This window comes from Phoca vitulina, unplaced genomic scaffold, assembly GCF_004348235.1.
Source record: "Phoca vitulina isolate PV1807 unplaced genomic scaffold, GSC_HSeal_1.0 scaffold8, whole genome shotgun sequence".
NCBI classification, from domain to species: domain Eukaryota; kingdom Metazoa; phylum Chordata; class Mammalia; order Carnivora; family Phocidae; genus Phoca; species Phoca vitulina.
In genome coordinates, this window is record NW_022589711.1 from 3,500,356 (window position 1) to 3,518,341 (window position 17,986).

At 34.6% G+C, this 17,986-nt stretch overlaps 1 protein-coding gene across 1 annotated transcript in view; it reads left to right on the top strand.

Moving 5' to 3' along the window:
- The window catches only part of TMPRSS15 (transmembrane serine protease 15), a 111,749-nt gene that overhangs the window by 18,695 nt on the left and 75,068 nt on the right, over positions 1 to 17,986 (top strand). Inside the window, exons 7-9 of the mRNA XM_032406219.1 lie at positions 4,437 to 4,568; positions 10,653 to 10,761; positions 15,350 to 15,456. Of these exons, the coding sequence (XP_032262110.1) occupies positions 4,437 to 4,568; positions 10,653 to 10,761; positions 15,350 to 15,456 (348 nt within the window). The remainder of the gene's footprint in view (positions 1 to 4,436; positions 4,569 to 10,652; positions 10,762 to 15,349; positions 15,457 to 17,986) is intronic.

Genomic DNA, 17,986 nt, shown 5'->3' on the forward strand with positions numbered 1-17,986 from the left:
CAAAGAGAATTTTTCTATGATAGCGGGTACAAAGTCCATGAGGATTAGGTTCTATTGTTCAACTGCCTTTGTTGCCAATTACTGTAAAGTTTTATTAACCCATTTGGAACACTCGAGGAGGGAGATGGAGACCGGAGTTGAATTACACTGATTGATTTCTTGGCTGCTACAGAGTGCCAAGAGGGGCTGTTTTGGGCAATTGTTCAAATGCTTGAAGGATTTCTACAATATAGCTTGTTCTAGTCTTTTGTTGCTTCCTATGTCGGCAGTGATTGCCGAAAAACAAAAGTTTCACTATTGTGGGCTTTCTCAATTTCATACAAAATGCAATCTTGCTCCAATACTACTATATGGAGAGGCTTGGGGATTGAAGAAAAAGAATCGGCTGATTTAGTAAAGAACATGAAATTGGGTCAAGAGAAGCTACTGTAGAATTATACTCTTCAGTTGAATTGCCCAAGGACTAAGACACAGGGACTTTATCCAACACCACATGTACTGTAACTTTATTTTTCTTTCTCTGCATTTGAGAGAAAAGCATGTATATTGCTAAGCACACTCCTCTACTTTAAAACATCCCTATGCACGTGACAGAATTGTTCAAATATCTTTCCACTGTAATTTCATTTGGATTGACCAGCCAACTAAAAAAAGATGAAATTAGCTATATCAAAGTTGATAAGAATTTCTGTAAGGCGATATTTATTTTTCCAATACAGAGTAGAGACATAAACTTAGTCTCTAAAGGCAGGCATAAGTGGATTAAGACCCCACTTTCACTGCTAATATGCTATAAGGATTTGGGGCTTAATGTGTCTCAAACAGCTTTGTCCACAAAGCATTCTTATTTCCATTTGAATAAGAGGAAAAATAAAAATGTAAGATTTCCAAAACATGATTTGCAAATTATTATCTTGTAGGTAATGCTCTTTGTGACTTGTTTGGAAAGGAAAAAAAATGGATTTCTGTCTTTTTATCCTCTCCAGTGCCTAGCACAGGGCCTGCACAAAGTAAGCATAGGAGCTTCCTCACCACAAATCACCGAAAATTGTGACTTTGGATCATTCTGGAGCAATCACATTGAGTTTATACTGAATCCTTTATGGTACAAATATAAATGGATAATTAAAACCTTCCATTTGCAGAATCCCAAATAATAGTAACTTCCTGGTAGGTTTTCACAAAATGCCAAAAAATTTATATCCTGAAGATAAACTACCACACGGGCGCCTGGGTGGCTCAGTCGTTAAGCGTCTGCCTTCGGCTCAGGTCATGATCCCAGGATCCTGGGATCGAGCCCCGCATCAGACTCCCTGCTCAGTGGGAAGCCTGCTTCTCCCTCTCCCACTCCCCCTGCTGTGTTCCCTCTCTCCCTGTGTCTCTCTCTGTCAAACAAATAAATAAAATCTTTAAAAAAAAAAAAAAAAAAGATAAACTACCACACAGATATAAAAATACATGCATAGCTTTTTTCCCACTCAAGATAACATAATTAATATTCAGGCAACTTGTTCAGCTTCTGATAAACAAAACCAATTATTACGCTTTCTGTGCACATTTTTTTTTAAATACAATTACTTAACTCCTTTCCTAGAAATTCCCTATTGAGAAGTACAGTACAGACTTCTTAGAGAAGGAGAAATACCAGAGCAAGAATTAAGGAATGAAATGACACAGAAAATAATACACAAGTTGAAGAACTTTAGTTTTAAGAGTGGGAGGTCACTTTTAAAAACCTGCATCTGGCTAATTTCTGTAATAGGTAATGTTTCAATGAATGATTTTGTTGGAAATTATCATCATATATGTGTATGTAAGGAGATGAAAGCAAGACAGAAGACAAGGTAAAAATGCAATCTGATAAAATCCCCAGATGTACTGTGCTAATGTAACAATTATATTTTCCATATTGGTTTCAGTATGAAGAACTTCTCTTTCTTCATGGACTAAGGCAGCTGAAAACTGTTCAGGAAACAGAGTCTGGAAAAATAGAGTACAACCCAAACTTGAGTACCTCATATTTCCACCTTTAAATCAAAATACTTTAAATTAGAGTCATTTTCTAATCCCACCAGGGGTGCCTCTTCTATTACCATCATGATTAAATACCATGAATAATACAGCTGGCCACTCCAGAAGTGTAGGTATCCTTCTTAGCCTCCCCCTTCCCACCCCATTTGGTCAGGGGCACATCTAGTCACTAAAACTCATCTATTCTACTTGTAAAATAGCCATTGAGTCCATGCCCCACCTCCTCTACTAGTGTGAAGTTCCAACTCTTATCCACTAATAAGAGCTAGTCAGAGTTCCAATCCTTATCCACTTCCACCTTGACCATAAAAACAGCTTCTTAGCTTGTCTCCTTATTCTACATGATTCTCCACTTGGTCCCAGAGTTGCCTTAACAAAACATGGACTGATCATACCACACATATAGATAAAACTTTCAATGCCATCGCCTACAGAAAAAATATTTCTCATGTTTTACAAAAATAAAAAAAAAAGTCTCTTACACTTGACACCAAACTCCCTTCCTGCCATGGCCTTCACAAACATCCCTACCATCCAGATTAGTTATACTCATCTGTTTTCTGTATATGGATGTGGTCTTGTCACATCACCATGTATGCATTGCATACATGTCTCTTCCTAGTACATTTCTAAGCATCCTTCAAAACCTAGTTTGTATGAAGATGTTTTCAATTTCTGCCTCAAAAGAAGACTCATTGCCTAATTCTTGGTGTTCCCATAGCACTTTTTTATACTTCTTTAAAAAAAAATAGTTAATGAACCAGTCTTTCACTAAACTCCAAGCTTCATGAGAATAGAGGCTCTGTCTTACTCATCCTTTTATCTCCATTCCTTAAAAATGTTTGACACAAATAAATAGACAATAAATACTTGTGGAGTGAATGAATGATCATTAATGAAATCAAAAGATCCCAATGGGTACCACTTGCTAGTGTGGTTTTTGAGGTTCAATCAGTAGAGTTCAGTAGGCAACAACAGGTGAAGCATCATGAAGCGCAGCTCCCATGAGAAGCGTTAGGACAGACAAAATTATACATCTTCCTAGCTATATCCCCAGATCTCTTCTTTTAAATGCTGAGTACTTAGAATTCTATTAAATGCTGTTAAAATTAGATATAGATTTTCTAGAATAATGCTTTTTGTTATTTATTTAGCAACCATTTATGGAATACTTTCAACACTATGCCTTTAATGGATTAGGGATTCAATGATTAAGGACTCTTGATAAGTATCTCATATATATCAACAGCTGTAATATGCTTTTGGGTTTATTGAATACCAGTTTTATCACTCTTTTTTTATTATCTTAAATGGGGGTGGTCTGTCCTTTAAGAATGACTCGGATCTTTATCATGTCCTATTTTAGACATTAGGTGATCCATGAATTTCCCAATGGTTTATATCCATTTTAATGAGAGCCAGTTATAAAAATCTAATTTTGTTGACTATATGCCCAGCAACCCTGTCCATAAATGTTCCTAATTAGGTATTACCTTAGTAGATTAACTGACACAAGCACTTTTATTTTCCCAATTAATTTCATGGAGCATAAGGAGAAATTTCAAAATCAAATATATTTTTAAAACCCAGCAGATGGCAGTGCAGTGCAGAATATGCCATTTTTAAGACTCACACTTGAATTTTCCAAGTTAATTTCTAGAAGTAAAATGTGTTTCTTGGTGCATCTCTATAATGTAGGCATGTAGAAGAAGAGCAGGTGAAGGACAAGACAGGCTGAGAAGAGCAAGTTGATCAGATTCTGGTCAGAGTGTAGCATAGAATTCTCCAGGGGAATGTCTGCATCTTTCCTACTAAGAATCTCTGACCTAAGAAGCAAAGAAATATTGAATAGAAATAGCAACTGGGTTTCTCCACTCTCAATGTAGCCAGGCACTGGGAATTTTAAGTTTTTATTCTGTTATAAAATGGCTTTTGCTGACAAATTTTGCTCTGCAGAATGCAAACCTTGACTTCAGCCCCCATATTTTCAAATAATAAGTTTATAAGTAAATGAAGTGGTTACTAGATACTGCAGATGATGTGAAAAACATTCCAATATATTTCCCCAAAGAACACATATAAACAGTTCTAGGAGGTGTAAACATTAGGAGCTAAATGTCTAAACTGTAGTGTTGATTTATCAAGGTTAAAATCAACAAAGTAAACATTCATATTTAACATCGATGAAGAAATATATATCTTCTTTTCAAAATTTAAAATTCTAAACTTTTACAAATGACTAATTAAATGAAATAAACATTTACATTGGAAATTGAAATATATGCTTGTGAGTAAAGACCTAAATGACAAAAAATACATAATAAATATCCAAACATTGTATATATGGTTGGAAATTAAATTTACACTGTAAGAAACTTATAAAATCAATTTTTTTTTTTCTAAAGGAAATGTCTCAATAGAATGCCCGCCTGGTTCAAGTCCTTGTGCTGATGCTCTGAAGTGTGTAGCAATTGATTTATTTTGTGATGGAGAATTAAACTGTCCAGATGGTTCTGATGAAGACAATAACACTTGTGGTAAGTAATGCCCCCCACATTTTCTCTCGCCACTGCCTTTTCGTCCTCCCTCACTGTCTACACACACATACACACACACACACACACACACACACACCCTTCTGAGATACCAGAAACTACTGGAGAATGAGATATCCCAATACCCACGATTATAATTTAATACAGAACCTAATAAATAATTATATTAATATTTTCCTGAACTATATTATGCAATATTAAACATTAATTTAGTGGAATTCTATTTGATGACCATGAAAAGAATGCTGTGATTAATGTCAGTCATAAGTGAGGGAAGAGAATGTCATTGTTTTTCATCCTTTATTAAACTACTCCAAACTATTATGAATTTGAAAGCTCTTTCATGTTTTTCACCATTATACCATAATATCAATCTTTTTTTTTTTTTTTTTGCCATTTCAATGACCCCTCACTCAGTAATTGCCACTCCTTAATTTTGATTGTTGCTTTTGTTTGCCTTTTGACATAGAAACAACAAATGGACAAATTTTGTGCTGGAGTTGTAGTTCTGTGAGTAATAGAAACCAGTTATGAATAAGATCTTGTCTCATGAATAAAATATCCATGCTTTATTTGTAAATTTTGGCATCTGTTTAAGTGTTAACATTATTTTTATCAATTATTGTTATATTATTATTTCACACTTAAGTAGTACTTACTCTATGCCAAACATGACTCTAAGTGATTTAAACATATTTACTCTTTGACCTACTTCATTTTATAGTTGGGTAACATATATATGAAAGATTATCACATAACTGTAAATATAGATTGATAAGCAAGGTGAAGAACTATTTGAATAATTCTAACTTATAATTTGTTCTTAAAGAATTAAGCAGAAAGCATGAATTGAACAATTTTTTGATGTGGTTTATGATCATGATCAAAATTGACTATGAGCACAATTAGTTCCTGAAATGTATAAAGGTTGTAGTTACAATTTGCTACACTTTGCTCTTCTATTATTTGTTACACTTTGCTCTACTTGCCTGATATTAATTGAAGATGAATGCTCCACTAACAACCAAAGCTTGAAAAGCTACCTAACCCCTTGGTACTTACTTTAAAAGACAGGCAGTTGGCCTGTTTTCCAGGACCAACGCAAAAAAAAGGCAACTTGATGAAAGAGGCTTCTACTAAGCAATCTCAATTCAAATGTTCTTTGATAAAATTCAAACCTTCAAAGTTTAACTACATATTTTGAAGTGCACTCAGAGCATATTGGAAGAAAGTGCAGGCTACAGAATATTTTTTAATCTATTTTATATAACTAAGTTACTCAAAGAAGAAGAAAGCAACATTCTTTTTTGCTATGGTTTTCAGGCAGTTTCCAAAACCTTTTCAGGGAGAATATGATGCAAGTGTGCCATCATGAGGTAATAAGGGTGATGTTGCTTAATATTTCAAAAAGAACAATGGATGCCAAAGGTAGACACAGAGCTCTACACCTATTTAACGATGATCGATAAACTTAAGTGGGGAGGAATATGTAAGATGAGTTGAATAATCAGAAAATGTCTTTACTGTCATGGAGTTAATAATGTTCATGGTAAAGCAAATAGCAGTGCATTTCCAAAAATAACCATAGAAGTATCATGTTAAGTGTGACAGTTTGTCCTAACGTAAGTTATAAGGCCATGAATTCTTTTTCTGAGTCAGTATGGATTGATGGCATGAGCCTCAGTATTAGAACTGAATTAATTCTTTAAATTTGCTTTAAAGACACAATCAAACTGCATTTTTAGTTTTTAATATCATGGAGGTTTGTGTTCATTGAATCTTAGTCTCAACTAACCATCCATGTCACTAACTTTCTTAAGTCTCTAGATCCTCATTTTTCATTTTTCTTGGTTCTCTTCATTATTTGTATTTTAAAATTAGCATTGTATTTATCTTGGAAAATAAATGTAAAGCTTTTGTGGAATAAATGTGGACAAATCAATCAATTCATCTGTCTTTATCCAGCTAGGATTCTGGCCTGTAAGCTGTTTTATTCATCATTCATCATTAGAGATGGTGAGCCCAAAAGCCCGGTGCACTTCGCCGTAGCACCAACTTGAACTTTTAGTAGTGTCATTTCTACATGAAAGCTTGTGTCCATTAATCTACATTCACAAAAAAATTAATAGAAGATTATCTTTTCTGTATGAAATCTACCCTTGTGCATGAGCGCGCTTTCTCTCTCTTCTCCAGCTGTGAGCTCTAATTCTAGTGTTATTAATAGAGTCACACTAATGTTGACTTCCTCACATAGCTTCCTTTTTTAGCCTTTAGTTATTTAGGTTTTACGCAACTTATAGCTGACTATAGCTGAACCAAGACTTCTTTAAATTGTTTTTCTCTTCTGATTAGAATGGCATCAGCAGGAAAGTTCACTTTTTAGCTGACCTGTGAGAAGGAAAGCTGCTGACTCACAGCCTTTAGACCGATGTTCAGACCTATTTGGAAGTTGTCAACTGTCTCCATAGATTGTTTGCATGCCTCTATATACGTGCACGATAGACCTCGGTGGATGGGCATAGATCATGTTTGTTTTATATATCCTGGAGATTTTAAGTACCTGAACAAACACGCAACTAGTAAATATTCAGCCAGCAGAGGGAGCTCTCAGTAGGTTCTAAAAGCATAACTTTTAGGAATCCCCTCCCATTACAGGCAACATTTCAGAGAGCTCAGTAAATACCTGATATTATTTGACAGGCTCGTTTATCTCCCCTTCAGGATTTTTTTCTCATGTTGCACTGTAAAGCACTATGCAGTCTCAAAAGTTATAATCCTGAACACCCAGTAATCCTAGTTATCCATGGCTGGGTTAGATCTGTCTTTCTGAAACCCTATCCCTCTTCATTGTCTTGCATAAAATTCAGTTCTCCAGAAATATCCTGAAATTAAATGAAAGAATGTATGAGAAAGCCCCTAGAACAAGCCTATATCTTGAAATAATAATATTTTGGCATTCTGAATTTTGCTATTATAAATAGTTCAATACTGTTGTAATTTTATTTTAAATGCCTTCAGGAATATTCTTCTTAAGAATACTTTTATCCTCACATGCAAGAATTCCCCAGTGGCCCTTTAGAGCAGAACTTGATGTGCAGATTATCCATTCCCACTAAAACTCAGCAACTTCATAAACAACTGGAAAAATTGATCCTATTTTTTAGGATCGGCTAAATACTATGATAAACAATCTTAGCAATTTAAGACAATAACAGTTTGTTGATCATGTCATGGTCCAAGGAAGAGGGCAAGGGGATGCATTCTGTCTAGGTATTCAGGATGCCAGTTCCTTCACTGTCCCCTCTGTCTCCTCTGTCCCCAGTCCTCCCTTGGATGCTTTGCAACCCATTGACAGACAAGGGAAGAATGTCACAGAAGGTCTTTTTAGAAATCACAACTGGAAATAAACACAATTACTTCCACAATAGTTTAATGGCCAGGATCAGTACACATGGCTCCATTTTTAAAAGTGCAGTCTAATGACATGCCCTGAAGGGTCTGAAAAAGGGTATAACAAACCTACAACAATCCTGCCACCAGGGACACAACTCAGGTTTTTGGAAAACTATGAATCTTGTCGTACAACACAGACCTGTTGAAACTTCCCCCAAAAGATGTAGTGAATGGGTGTGAAGAAGGGAGGAATCACTGAAATGTTACCTGATTTACAAATTGGTTTTATAAATTCTTAAACCAGTCCTGTTTTGTGCCCTTTTTACTCTATCAGTTTTGCTTCCTCCTATTTGTTGTAGAATGTTATTGCAAGTATGAGCTATTCTAATTTTAAGAACAATGAAAATGATGGAATTATTTAAAATTGCCTGTTTCTTCTTTTATTTATAATTCTGCACACACATGCCTTCCTCCCTCCCCCACTTTTCAGTTCAAAGAATAGATGATAACATCATGATAGCTCTATACATTGAGTATCAGTCAGGATAGCCTTGTATGCTCAGCAGTAAGACTGTCTGGTTTGAATTGTCGCTAATAAGCTGGGAGAACGTTGGCTAGTTACTTAGCCCCTCTGTGCCTCACTTTCCCCACCTATAACTTTATAAGATTGTTGTGACAATTATATTAATACATCCATAATAACTTCAGAAGAGTAGCTGGCACATAGTAAACACACCATCAAAGCTAGCAGTTAATATTAAGACATAACTGACAGGATTGATTGCTCTACTTCATTAAATACAAACTATTTACAAGAGTAGGAGACTTCTTTCTTGCACTGCCTGTGATCTTGAAGTCCATGTTTTTTGTTTCTGTGGTTTTTTTTTTTCACAAACAGATTAAAAGGCTCCATATATCACCTAAAATATAAGCAGACACTATTTTTACTTTTACAGTCATTGAAGCTAAGGGATTGATTGTCCCATTTACTTGGGGCATGGTCTGTGGTGGGCAGAGAGTTGAGGGTAAAAAAGATTTCCTTTTACAACTAGGATATTACTTAATTCTGCATTAAAAAAATCACATATTTTACTGTTTATCTTCAAATCATACAAATTCTCCTCAACTGTCATCTGTTCGGGGAAGTATTACACATAAAGAGATTCAGTTCTCTCAACAAGCCCTGATACTCTCCACTTCCTCTCCCAAATCTGTGATGGATTTTTCAGCGCTTAGTCCTTTTATCTTGGATTATCTTTTCTGTTCTCAGTTTTTGTTGTTGTTTATTGGTTGTTTTGTTTTTTGTCTTCTGTTGGGAATCAGGCATCAAGTCATAATCCAACGTAGTGAATTCCTAGGCCATTATTTTTAAATAGACTTTAAGTCTTACAATTTACAATCTTACAGTCTTACAATCACAAAGTCAATTCTTATCCTTTTTTAAAAATACCAAAACTAGCAAAAAGCCAACCAAAAACAAGAGAGTTTTATGAAAATTTCTATATGCTGTTCACTTTTTCAGTTTTTTCTTTTGTCTTTATAAAACATTAGATGTCATATAATAGCATGTATTTTATAACTTGACAGAAATATTGTATACTGTTACATGGGATTTTCCATCCATCCATTTAAGATTAGCTTATTTTAGCTCTCAGATTCCAAAAGCAGCAATTTAATTTTAACAAATTTCTTTAATCTCCCTACCCTCCATCAATGCTTCTGGCCTATAAGGAATTAACAACCTGCCCAGAGGAAAAGGACACAGTCTAGGAGTAGTTATTTTAGAATATGGTGTCAACAGAATCAAGTAACTAAGTATATAGAAAATAATCTAAGAAAAATTAAAGATTGTGAAAATAAATGGGTTTTATTTTTTGACACATAATATACATAGTAACTGTAAAGGGGACACAAAAAGTAGTGAGGCATGGCTCCTGGTTCATGCCCTCAGTATGATTCTAAACTAGTTGGAAATTATTCAGATATAAGATAAAGACAACTGATTATACATCACATCAAAGAGAAGTATATGAAGTAAACTTGCTACAAGAATTAAAAGAGGAAAATGAGGAATCATGAAAAGTAAAAGACATGTTCAGGAATATTGAATGAAAATACTGAGCTAGCAAATTCATCCAAAGAAGCAAGAAGTTTACAAGATGGTGGAATAGATTGGGGGGATAGAGTTCACCACAGGCCACCAGCAGCACACATATCATTTTCCTGGCCATATTCTGATCATCTTCAGAAGGACATAGCATGTAAGGCACATATTTGAAATTCACCCTAACTCCAATTTAATGGGGAAAATAAGACCAAAAAATTAGTAGCTATTTGTCTAAGTTAGAAGTTTATAATTCAAATATATTTATTTCCTTAAAAATATGAAAAAATACTAAAAATGCAGCTTAGGTATGAGTATTTAGAAATAGAATGCTTTTCTAAAGGAATCTATGGTGGGTTATGTACACGTATTTGAAAATAGACACTAGATTTTAAACATGAGATCTGATCTACTGGCATTTGATCATTTCAGTTTTGTAAAATGGCCTCATACAGATCCAGTCATGAATGTTCTGTGAAGTGTTCATTAGCCAATTTGAATCCCATTTCATATGAGAAAAATTTTCCAGGATTGGTTTTTCTAACATGAATTCCCATCTTTTTTCACAGCTACAGCTTGTGATGGAAGGTTTTTGTTGACTGGATCTTCTGGGTCCTTTCAGGCTGCTCATTACCCAAAGCCTTCTAAATCGAGTGTTGTTTGCCAGTGGATTATACGGTAATATATCATCTTCTAGTCCCTGTTTTTAAGTCATTAAGTCTTTCTCAGATACAGTACGTCCTACCACCTTCAGTAGTCTATTTTTGAACAATCATTTTCACTAGCTATGAAGCAAAGTCTTCCCAACTGATAACTGTCCAAGAAGCTTCTCTCTCAGTCTTCACCTTTACAAAGGTGTTCTGTGCTGTGGATAATACTGTCTAATAAATAGGGCCATCATTGAACTCTGCAGCAGGTCTTTTTTTTCCCCCTATGATTGGCACAGATTAAGTGCTGCCAAGGTGAACAGCAAACATTTATATCAGTATATTGCAATATATAATATTCCCATCACTTGCATCCTGGCCACAGAAGAGTTCCTTTCTCATAATGTCAGCATCTGTAGGAAAATCTCCTCTGATGTGATTCAGTCATGGCAGATTAAGAGAGGGGACACCCACTATACACATCCTGTTTGCTAGATCTTGAATAACACTGGGATCAGTTACTATGTATTTCCCTTCCAAGCTCTTAATTCAATCAACTAATTCAATCATTGTGATGATCCAAATAATCAAGCTGAAGGCTGATCTACCTTAATGTTTATCTAAGCATTTTTCACACAGGAGTAGTACCTGATGTTCCTTCCCAACATTTCAAAGGAAAATAATTTGTACCCAAATAAATAGAAGTAACACTGAAATAAACTCATTACAACTTTTTTTTTTTTTTTTTTAAGTCCAGGACTTCTCACAGTTTCAAATAAGTTAACAAGCAATATAAATCTCAAAAAAAGAAAAAAAATCATCTTAAGCCACTGATCGTTTTCCTCCACAAAGCATGCAGAATAAGTGTTCTATGGACTACACTTTGATAAATGACATTCTAATTAGTTCATTTCTCTTAACAGCTGGATGGGATTATGGTTTCCCAATCCAACCTACTGCATAATAGTTCTAATCATTGTGATGACTCACTAGAAAACCAGGGGGATCAACATAATAGCTGATTAAAGAAGGTTAAAGGCAGCACCAAGAAAGTTCTTTCCAACCATACGATAGAAATGGCCCCATAAAGATGCACAGTGTTGTTCACTTGCGTAGAAATATCCCAGAGACGAGATGGGATATGAAGGGAAGATTGTTACAAACACATTTACTTGGCATTATTCAGAGAAAGAAGAACATCCTATTCTCTTTAAATAATTTCTGTGTTGGAGCTCAACCATGTGTAAGTTGTTTTCATGCTCTAGACAACAGGTCACTTGTGTGCCTAAGACAAGATTTTTGTATTAAAAATGGCAGCTCACTTGTCAAGTGAAGAATCAACCAATTTGGGGGATATTGTTTCCAATATAATCACATCAAATTTTAAAAGAAGCATTTGTAAATGGTTCTTAGCATTGTTCATAAGCAGAATGAAAAATATTCTATTCCTTACTTAAAATGTCAGCAGAAAGCTTTAGAAAAATCTTAAATTACTTCCTCTGAAAATGGAAAGATCATGAATCCTAAATTACTTCTTCATGGCAATCTTTGGAATTTTATTAATACCAAATAAAACAATTTAATTGTTAAATCCACTGCTTAAAAAAGCTCGGTCAAATTTACAGGAACGTTTATAAGCAGAACAAAACAGACTGCCATAATAGTAGTATCATTTATGTAATAATCACACTATGTTAATTAAGGGTTTGTATGGTTTTATTCTTTTTACTTTCTTCTCTAATACTTAATTTTAAAAATATTTTTAAGAAATCCACCATTAGGGGCACCTGGGTGGCTCAGTTGGTTAAGCGGCTGCCTTCAGCTCAGGTCATGATCCTGGGGTCCTGGGATTGAGCCCCGCATCAGACTCCCTGCTCAGTGGCGAGTCTTCTTCTCCCTCCCCCTCTGCCTCCACCCGTGCTCCTGCTCCCTCATGCACACTCAAATAAATAAAATCTTAAAAAAAAGAAAAAAAGAAAAAGAAGAAATCCATTAGTGCAACAATGATTTTGAAAACCCAAAGAATCCAAAATATTACCCTAAACATTGTACTTCAAGATGAAATTATGATTTAATTAATCATATAAACAACCTAAGTATGTTTTCTTCTCAAAACTGATTACTACAATAATGATGCATTGTCCTTGATAGTTTGTTTCTCCTAATGGTGATCAAAGTGGGGGTAAAGACAATGATGTTTCCTACAAGATTTGAAGACCATTTAAATAGTAGAGAAATGCCTAAAATGCAATTAAACTATATTTTGGGCTAGACCAGCCCATCCTTGGAATTATATTAAAACTACATTTAGCAGAGTGTCAAATATTAAGAATCTGAGCACTGGAGACAGTCTGTATGAGTTCAAACCTGCTCTCTACAGATTCAAAATGTGTGATCTCAGGCAAATCACTAAATCTCTTTGACCCAAAATTTCTACAGTCATAGAGTTCAAGATCTCTAAATTCAGTGGCCAAATTCACCATTAAATGTAGTAGTGAATGTAAAGGGCTTAGCCCCATATTCATATATCAAAAAAGTGGACTCTAAAAGAGATTACTATTGATATAAAAATGCAAAATGCATAAATTATATTTAGAAAAATATTCATTCCCTTCAAACTTCATAAGAATACCATGTCTAATATTATAAAAAACAGATACTGTATTTTCTAATTAGTCTTAACATTTATAAAAGACCACATTTTTATTGCAGGTAAGTTGGCTTTTCTGAATCAGAAGGAATAGAAAATAATATGCACCGGTTTCTCTCTTCTACCTTCAACTTCATATTTTAAAAAAGTAAAAGAATCCCGAAAACAAAAGTTCCTAAGGAGCTTCTCTTGCATCCTTTGGTTTCATAGCTTAAAAATATCACATGAAGAAAAGCTCACTATATTCCTGCCTAAAGACACCAAAACTTCAATTTAAAAAACAGAAATCACCCCTGCAGTTTGCTTCATTTCTTCTTCCTCTGTCTCCTTAAGCTTTGTTGCTGGAGTCCCTAGAGGTCTCACCACCAGGCTCGCTCGCCCATCCCTGAACTGACCTAACAGAGGCAGAATTTGTATAAATGGCTACCACCATATGTCCACAGATGACAAGATCTTATATGTAGAAAATCATCAAAATACACACACATACACACACACAAACACACAACTAATAAAAGAATTCAACAAAGTTATAGAATACAAAAATCCTTGTAAAAAATCAGTTGTGTTTCCATACACTAACAATGAACAATCCAAAAAAAGAAATTAGGAAACAGTCCCTTCCAATACACACACACACACACACACACACACAACACTCACATAACACAAACACCATATTCACCCCACACATAAACAACACACACACAATTAACACACACCACAAATCCACCACAACCACATCAAACATGTACCACACAATCATACTGCACCTACAGAAAGAAAAAAAAATAGGGAGAAATCTTCATAACATTGGTCTTCAATGACACTAAAAGCACAGGCAACTAAAGCAAAAATAGACAAGTGGCATTACATCACCTTAAAAAACCTTCTATACTGAAAAGGAAACAATCAGTAGAGTGAAAAGGCAACCTATGAAATGGAAGAAAATATTTGCAAGCCATATATCTGATAAAGGGTTAATATCCAAAATATATAAGCAACTCTTACAACTGCATAGCAAAAGAACAAAGAACCCAGTTAAAAAATGGGCAAAAATCTCAAGTAGATATTTCTCCAAACAAGGCATACAAATGGTGAACAGGCATTTGAAAAGTTGCTCAGCATCAATAATCATCAAGGACAGGCAAATTAAAGTCGCAATGGCCATTATAAAAAAAACAGAAAATGATAAATATTGGTGAGGATGTGGAGAAATGGAGAAAATGGAACCCTGTGCACCACTAATGGAATGTAAAATGGTGTGGTCACTATGGAATAGTGGAATATGGACTATAGGGATTCCTCAAAAATTTTTAAATGGAACTACTATATAATCCAGCAATCCCCGTTTCTGTGTATTTATCCAAAAGAGTTGAAATCAGAATCTCTACGAGATAGTCACACTCCCATATTCACTCCCATCACAGCATTATTCACAATAGCCAAGAGGTGGAAACAACCTAAATGTCCATTGACCAATGAATGGATAAAGAAAACGTGGTACATACATACAATGGAATATTATTCAGCCGTTAAAAGAAGGAAATCCTGTCATATGCAACAACATGGGTGAACTTTGAGGACATCATGCTAAGTGAAATAAGCTTTTCACAGAAGGACAAATACCGCAGGATTCCGTTTATATGAAGCATCTGAAGTATTCAAACTCATAGAGACAGAGAGTAGAATGGTGGTTTCCAGGGACAAGGAGAGGGTGAAATGGAGAGTAACTGTTCCATGGGAAGAGTGTTTCAGTCATGCAAGTTGAAAAAGTTCTAGAGATCTGCTGTGTAACATTGTGCTTATAGTTAACAGTTCTGTATCATATACTCAAAAATTCACTGAGTGTCAATCTTGTCATGTCTTTTTTTAATCATAATTAGAAAATACATTCAAATTTTAGAATGCATAAAGAGTTGTAACAACCTATTAAGAGTGTAGTAATCTATTTTTTGCTTTAATTTAGTGTAAATCAAGGACTCTCCATTAAACTGAGCTTCGATTATTTTAATACATATTATACAGATGTATTAAATATTTATGAAGGTGTGGGTACAAGCAAGATTTTAAGAGGTAAGTTAAAACAAATATATAATCCATTATCAAAATGAAAATATGTGGTAAACTCTGAAGTAATGTGTTTTCACTTTGATTTTAAGCTGAATGTGGACTTGAACTTTAAGTTAATGACAGGAAAAAGCAAAACTGGTTCTCGTTATAAAAATTAACAATTTAGTGCCCTATGTGATCAATCTTCTTAGTAATAAAATGGTTATGATTTCACATGATCCTTCTCTACTTTAGGTTTTTAAAATCATGTGGAATTTTCCAAAGAAATATAATTATGTCTTTGGTTACTATGCTTTCTTTAACTGTTACTCCCCATAAAGCGAAATTCAGACAAACCCTGAAAACCATTGTTCTCATTCTCTCTAGCATTGCAACTCACAGAATATCTTCCTATTTTCAATATGCACTTGACTTCTCAGTCTCTTGCAGGGCTATTTCGAGTAAAGTGGGTAAAACAATGACTAGCCCAGGATGTAAGATCAGTAAATGGTAGCTGTAGGTGGTATTGCTCTTATATAACCATCTGTCCATATGTGCGTGGACACCCTTAGAAGCTGAAAAGAAAGCAGGGAATGAATTAATATACATGGGCTCACTCCACTTTATTCTGTCTGGTCTCAAAATGCATAGACCTACCTATTCATGACAGCCAACAAATTAAGAGTGAAATTCCAAGGGGAAATAAAATAAGGATGAAGAAGAGGATATAAAAATGGAGTCCAGGGAATAACTAGTTTTCCTCACACTTTGGAGGGAGAGTCAAGTGTAGAGCTGACATGTTACAAGTGACACCTGTTTTTCAAGCTGCATTTATTTCAACTATTTTGGCTTTCAAATTGCACTTGTGATAATGAAAAGTGAATCCTATCTAATAAGTGTTTTTGATTAAACAGTTTGAGAAATATTTAAGCATATGATGTATACTTTGTATTGGGTGCTATTAATGTAACATTCACTATACTGAGTGTTGTGTGTGGATATTCTTATTCTATATTTTCAATAAACCTGCAAAGTATGCATTACAGGAGAAGGAAATGAGGCCTAAGAGGTTAAATGACTACAAGTCCATGGAGCTAGTTAGTGTTGGAGGCAGAAATCAGACTTAAGATTCTCTGACTTCGGGGCACCTGGGAGGCTCAGTTGGTTGAGTGACTGCCTTCGGCTCAGGTCATGATCCCAGGGTCCTGGGATCGAGTCCCCCATCGGTCTCTTTGCTCAGTGGGGAGTCTGCTTCTCCCTCTCCCTCTCCCCCACCGCTCATGCTCTCTCTCTCTCATGTTCCCGCTCTCAAATAAATAAATAAAATCTTAAAAAAAAAAAAGACTCTCTGACTTCAAACACAATGCAATTACTCATTGTGTTAGAAAAGCCCCTAGTACAAATATAATAGTGAATATACATAAAACAGATGAACTCAAGTAAGTCACATTTGGCTAAAATAAATGGGCCAGCCATTTGATAATCTGCTTATTTCTGTGGTTGATAAATCCAGTTCCTTAAAATTATAGTCAACATAAGTATTTACATTATTAGACAAATAAGCCAAGTCATATAAATTTCTCCAAGGGCTAATGTGATATTAATAATAAATTTTAGCATACACTAATGACTTGCAATGTGCAAAATAGTATTCTAAGCACTTTAAGTTAGCTCAATAAAAGCTCCCCAAAACCATATTATGTAAGTGTTTTATAATTTTTACTTCTATAGATGATGAAAGCAAAATTCACAGAGGCTAACTACCAAAAGTGATAGGTGTAAGTTACCCTCATGTTCTTTTACTCCTTGAATACCATGATTTGCCTAAATGCTATTCTCACTTATTTTCATGTGCTTAGATTTTCAGTAATTCATAAATAAATCTTAAAATGACCACGCATAGTGATATGAATAAAGCACAAATAACTATCATAAAAAATCAATAAAGAAATTAAATATCAAAATAAACAAAATCTATGAGAGTGTATTTAAACCCTTGAGAATAAAAAATCTGGGAAGATATCCCTAATTTGGCTTAGAGTCAGGACAGAAAAAATGATAAAATCAATATAAAATTCCGTAGGAAAAAATCTTTCACTCACCTAGTATTCTTTTGAAGTCCTACAGTTATATGGGTAGACAGGCAAAGAAATACTCTTGCTTCTATTATTGCAACCCAAGTTTTAACCATTATTAGTGTGGCATGAGAAATACCTGATAGAGCCAAATTTTTAGTTTTATAACTGCTTAGCTTGTGTGTTTCTTAGAGGAACTGCCTCAATAAAGGAATACATCTTTTCTTTTTATATGTGTATATAGTGTTGTGCGGCTAATAATTAAAAATAAAAATAGAGCTTTTTCAAACCACAAATATGCATAATAATTTGAGGTTTTCTAATGCTTAGGAGGAGAGGCATTTCAATTTAAAAAATCAGTCATAACTAATGCTTTTAGTTAACTGAATGGTATAAGATAGATTGATAGATCAGTTGATAAAACAAATTGATGGATGGACAGAGGATGGATCAATCAATAGATGAATAAACAGATAGAT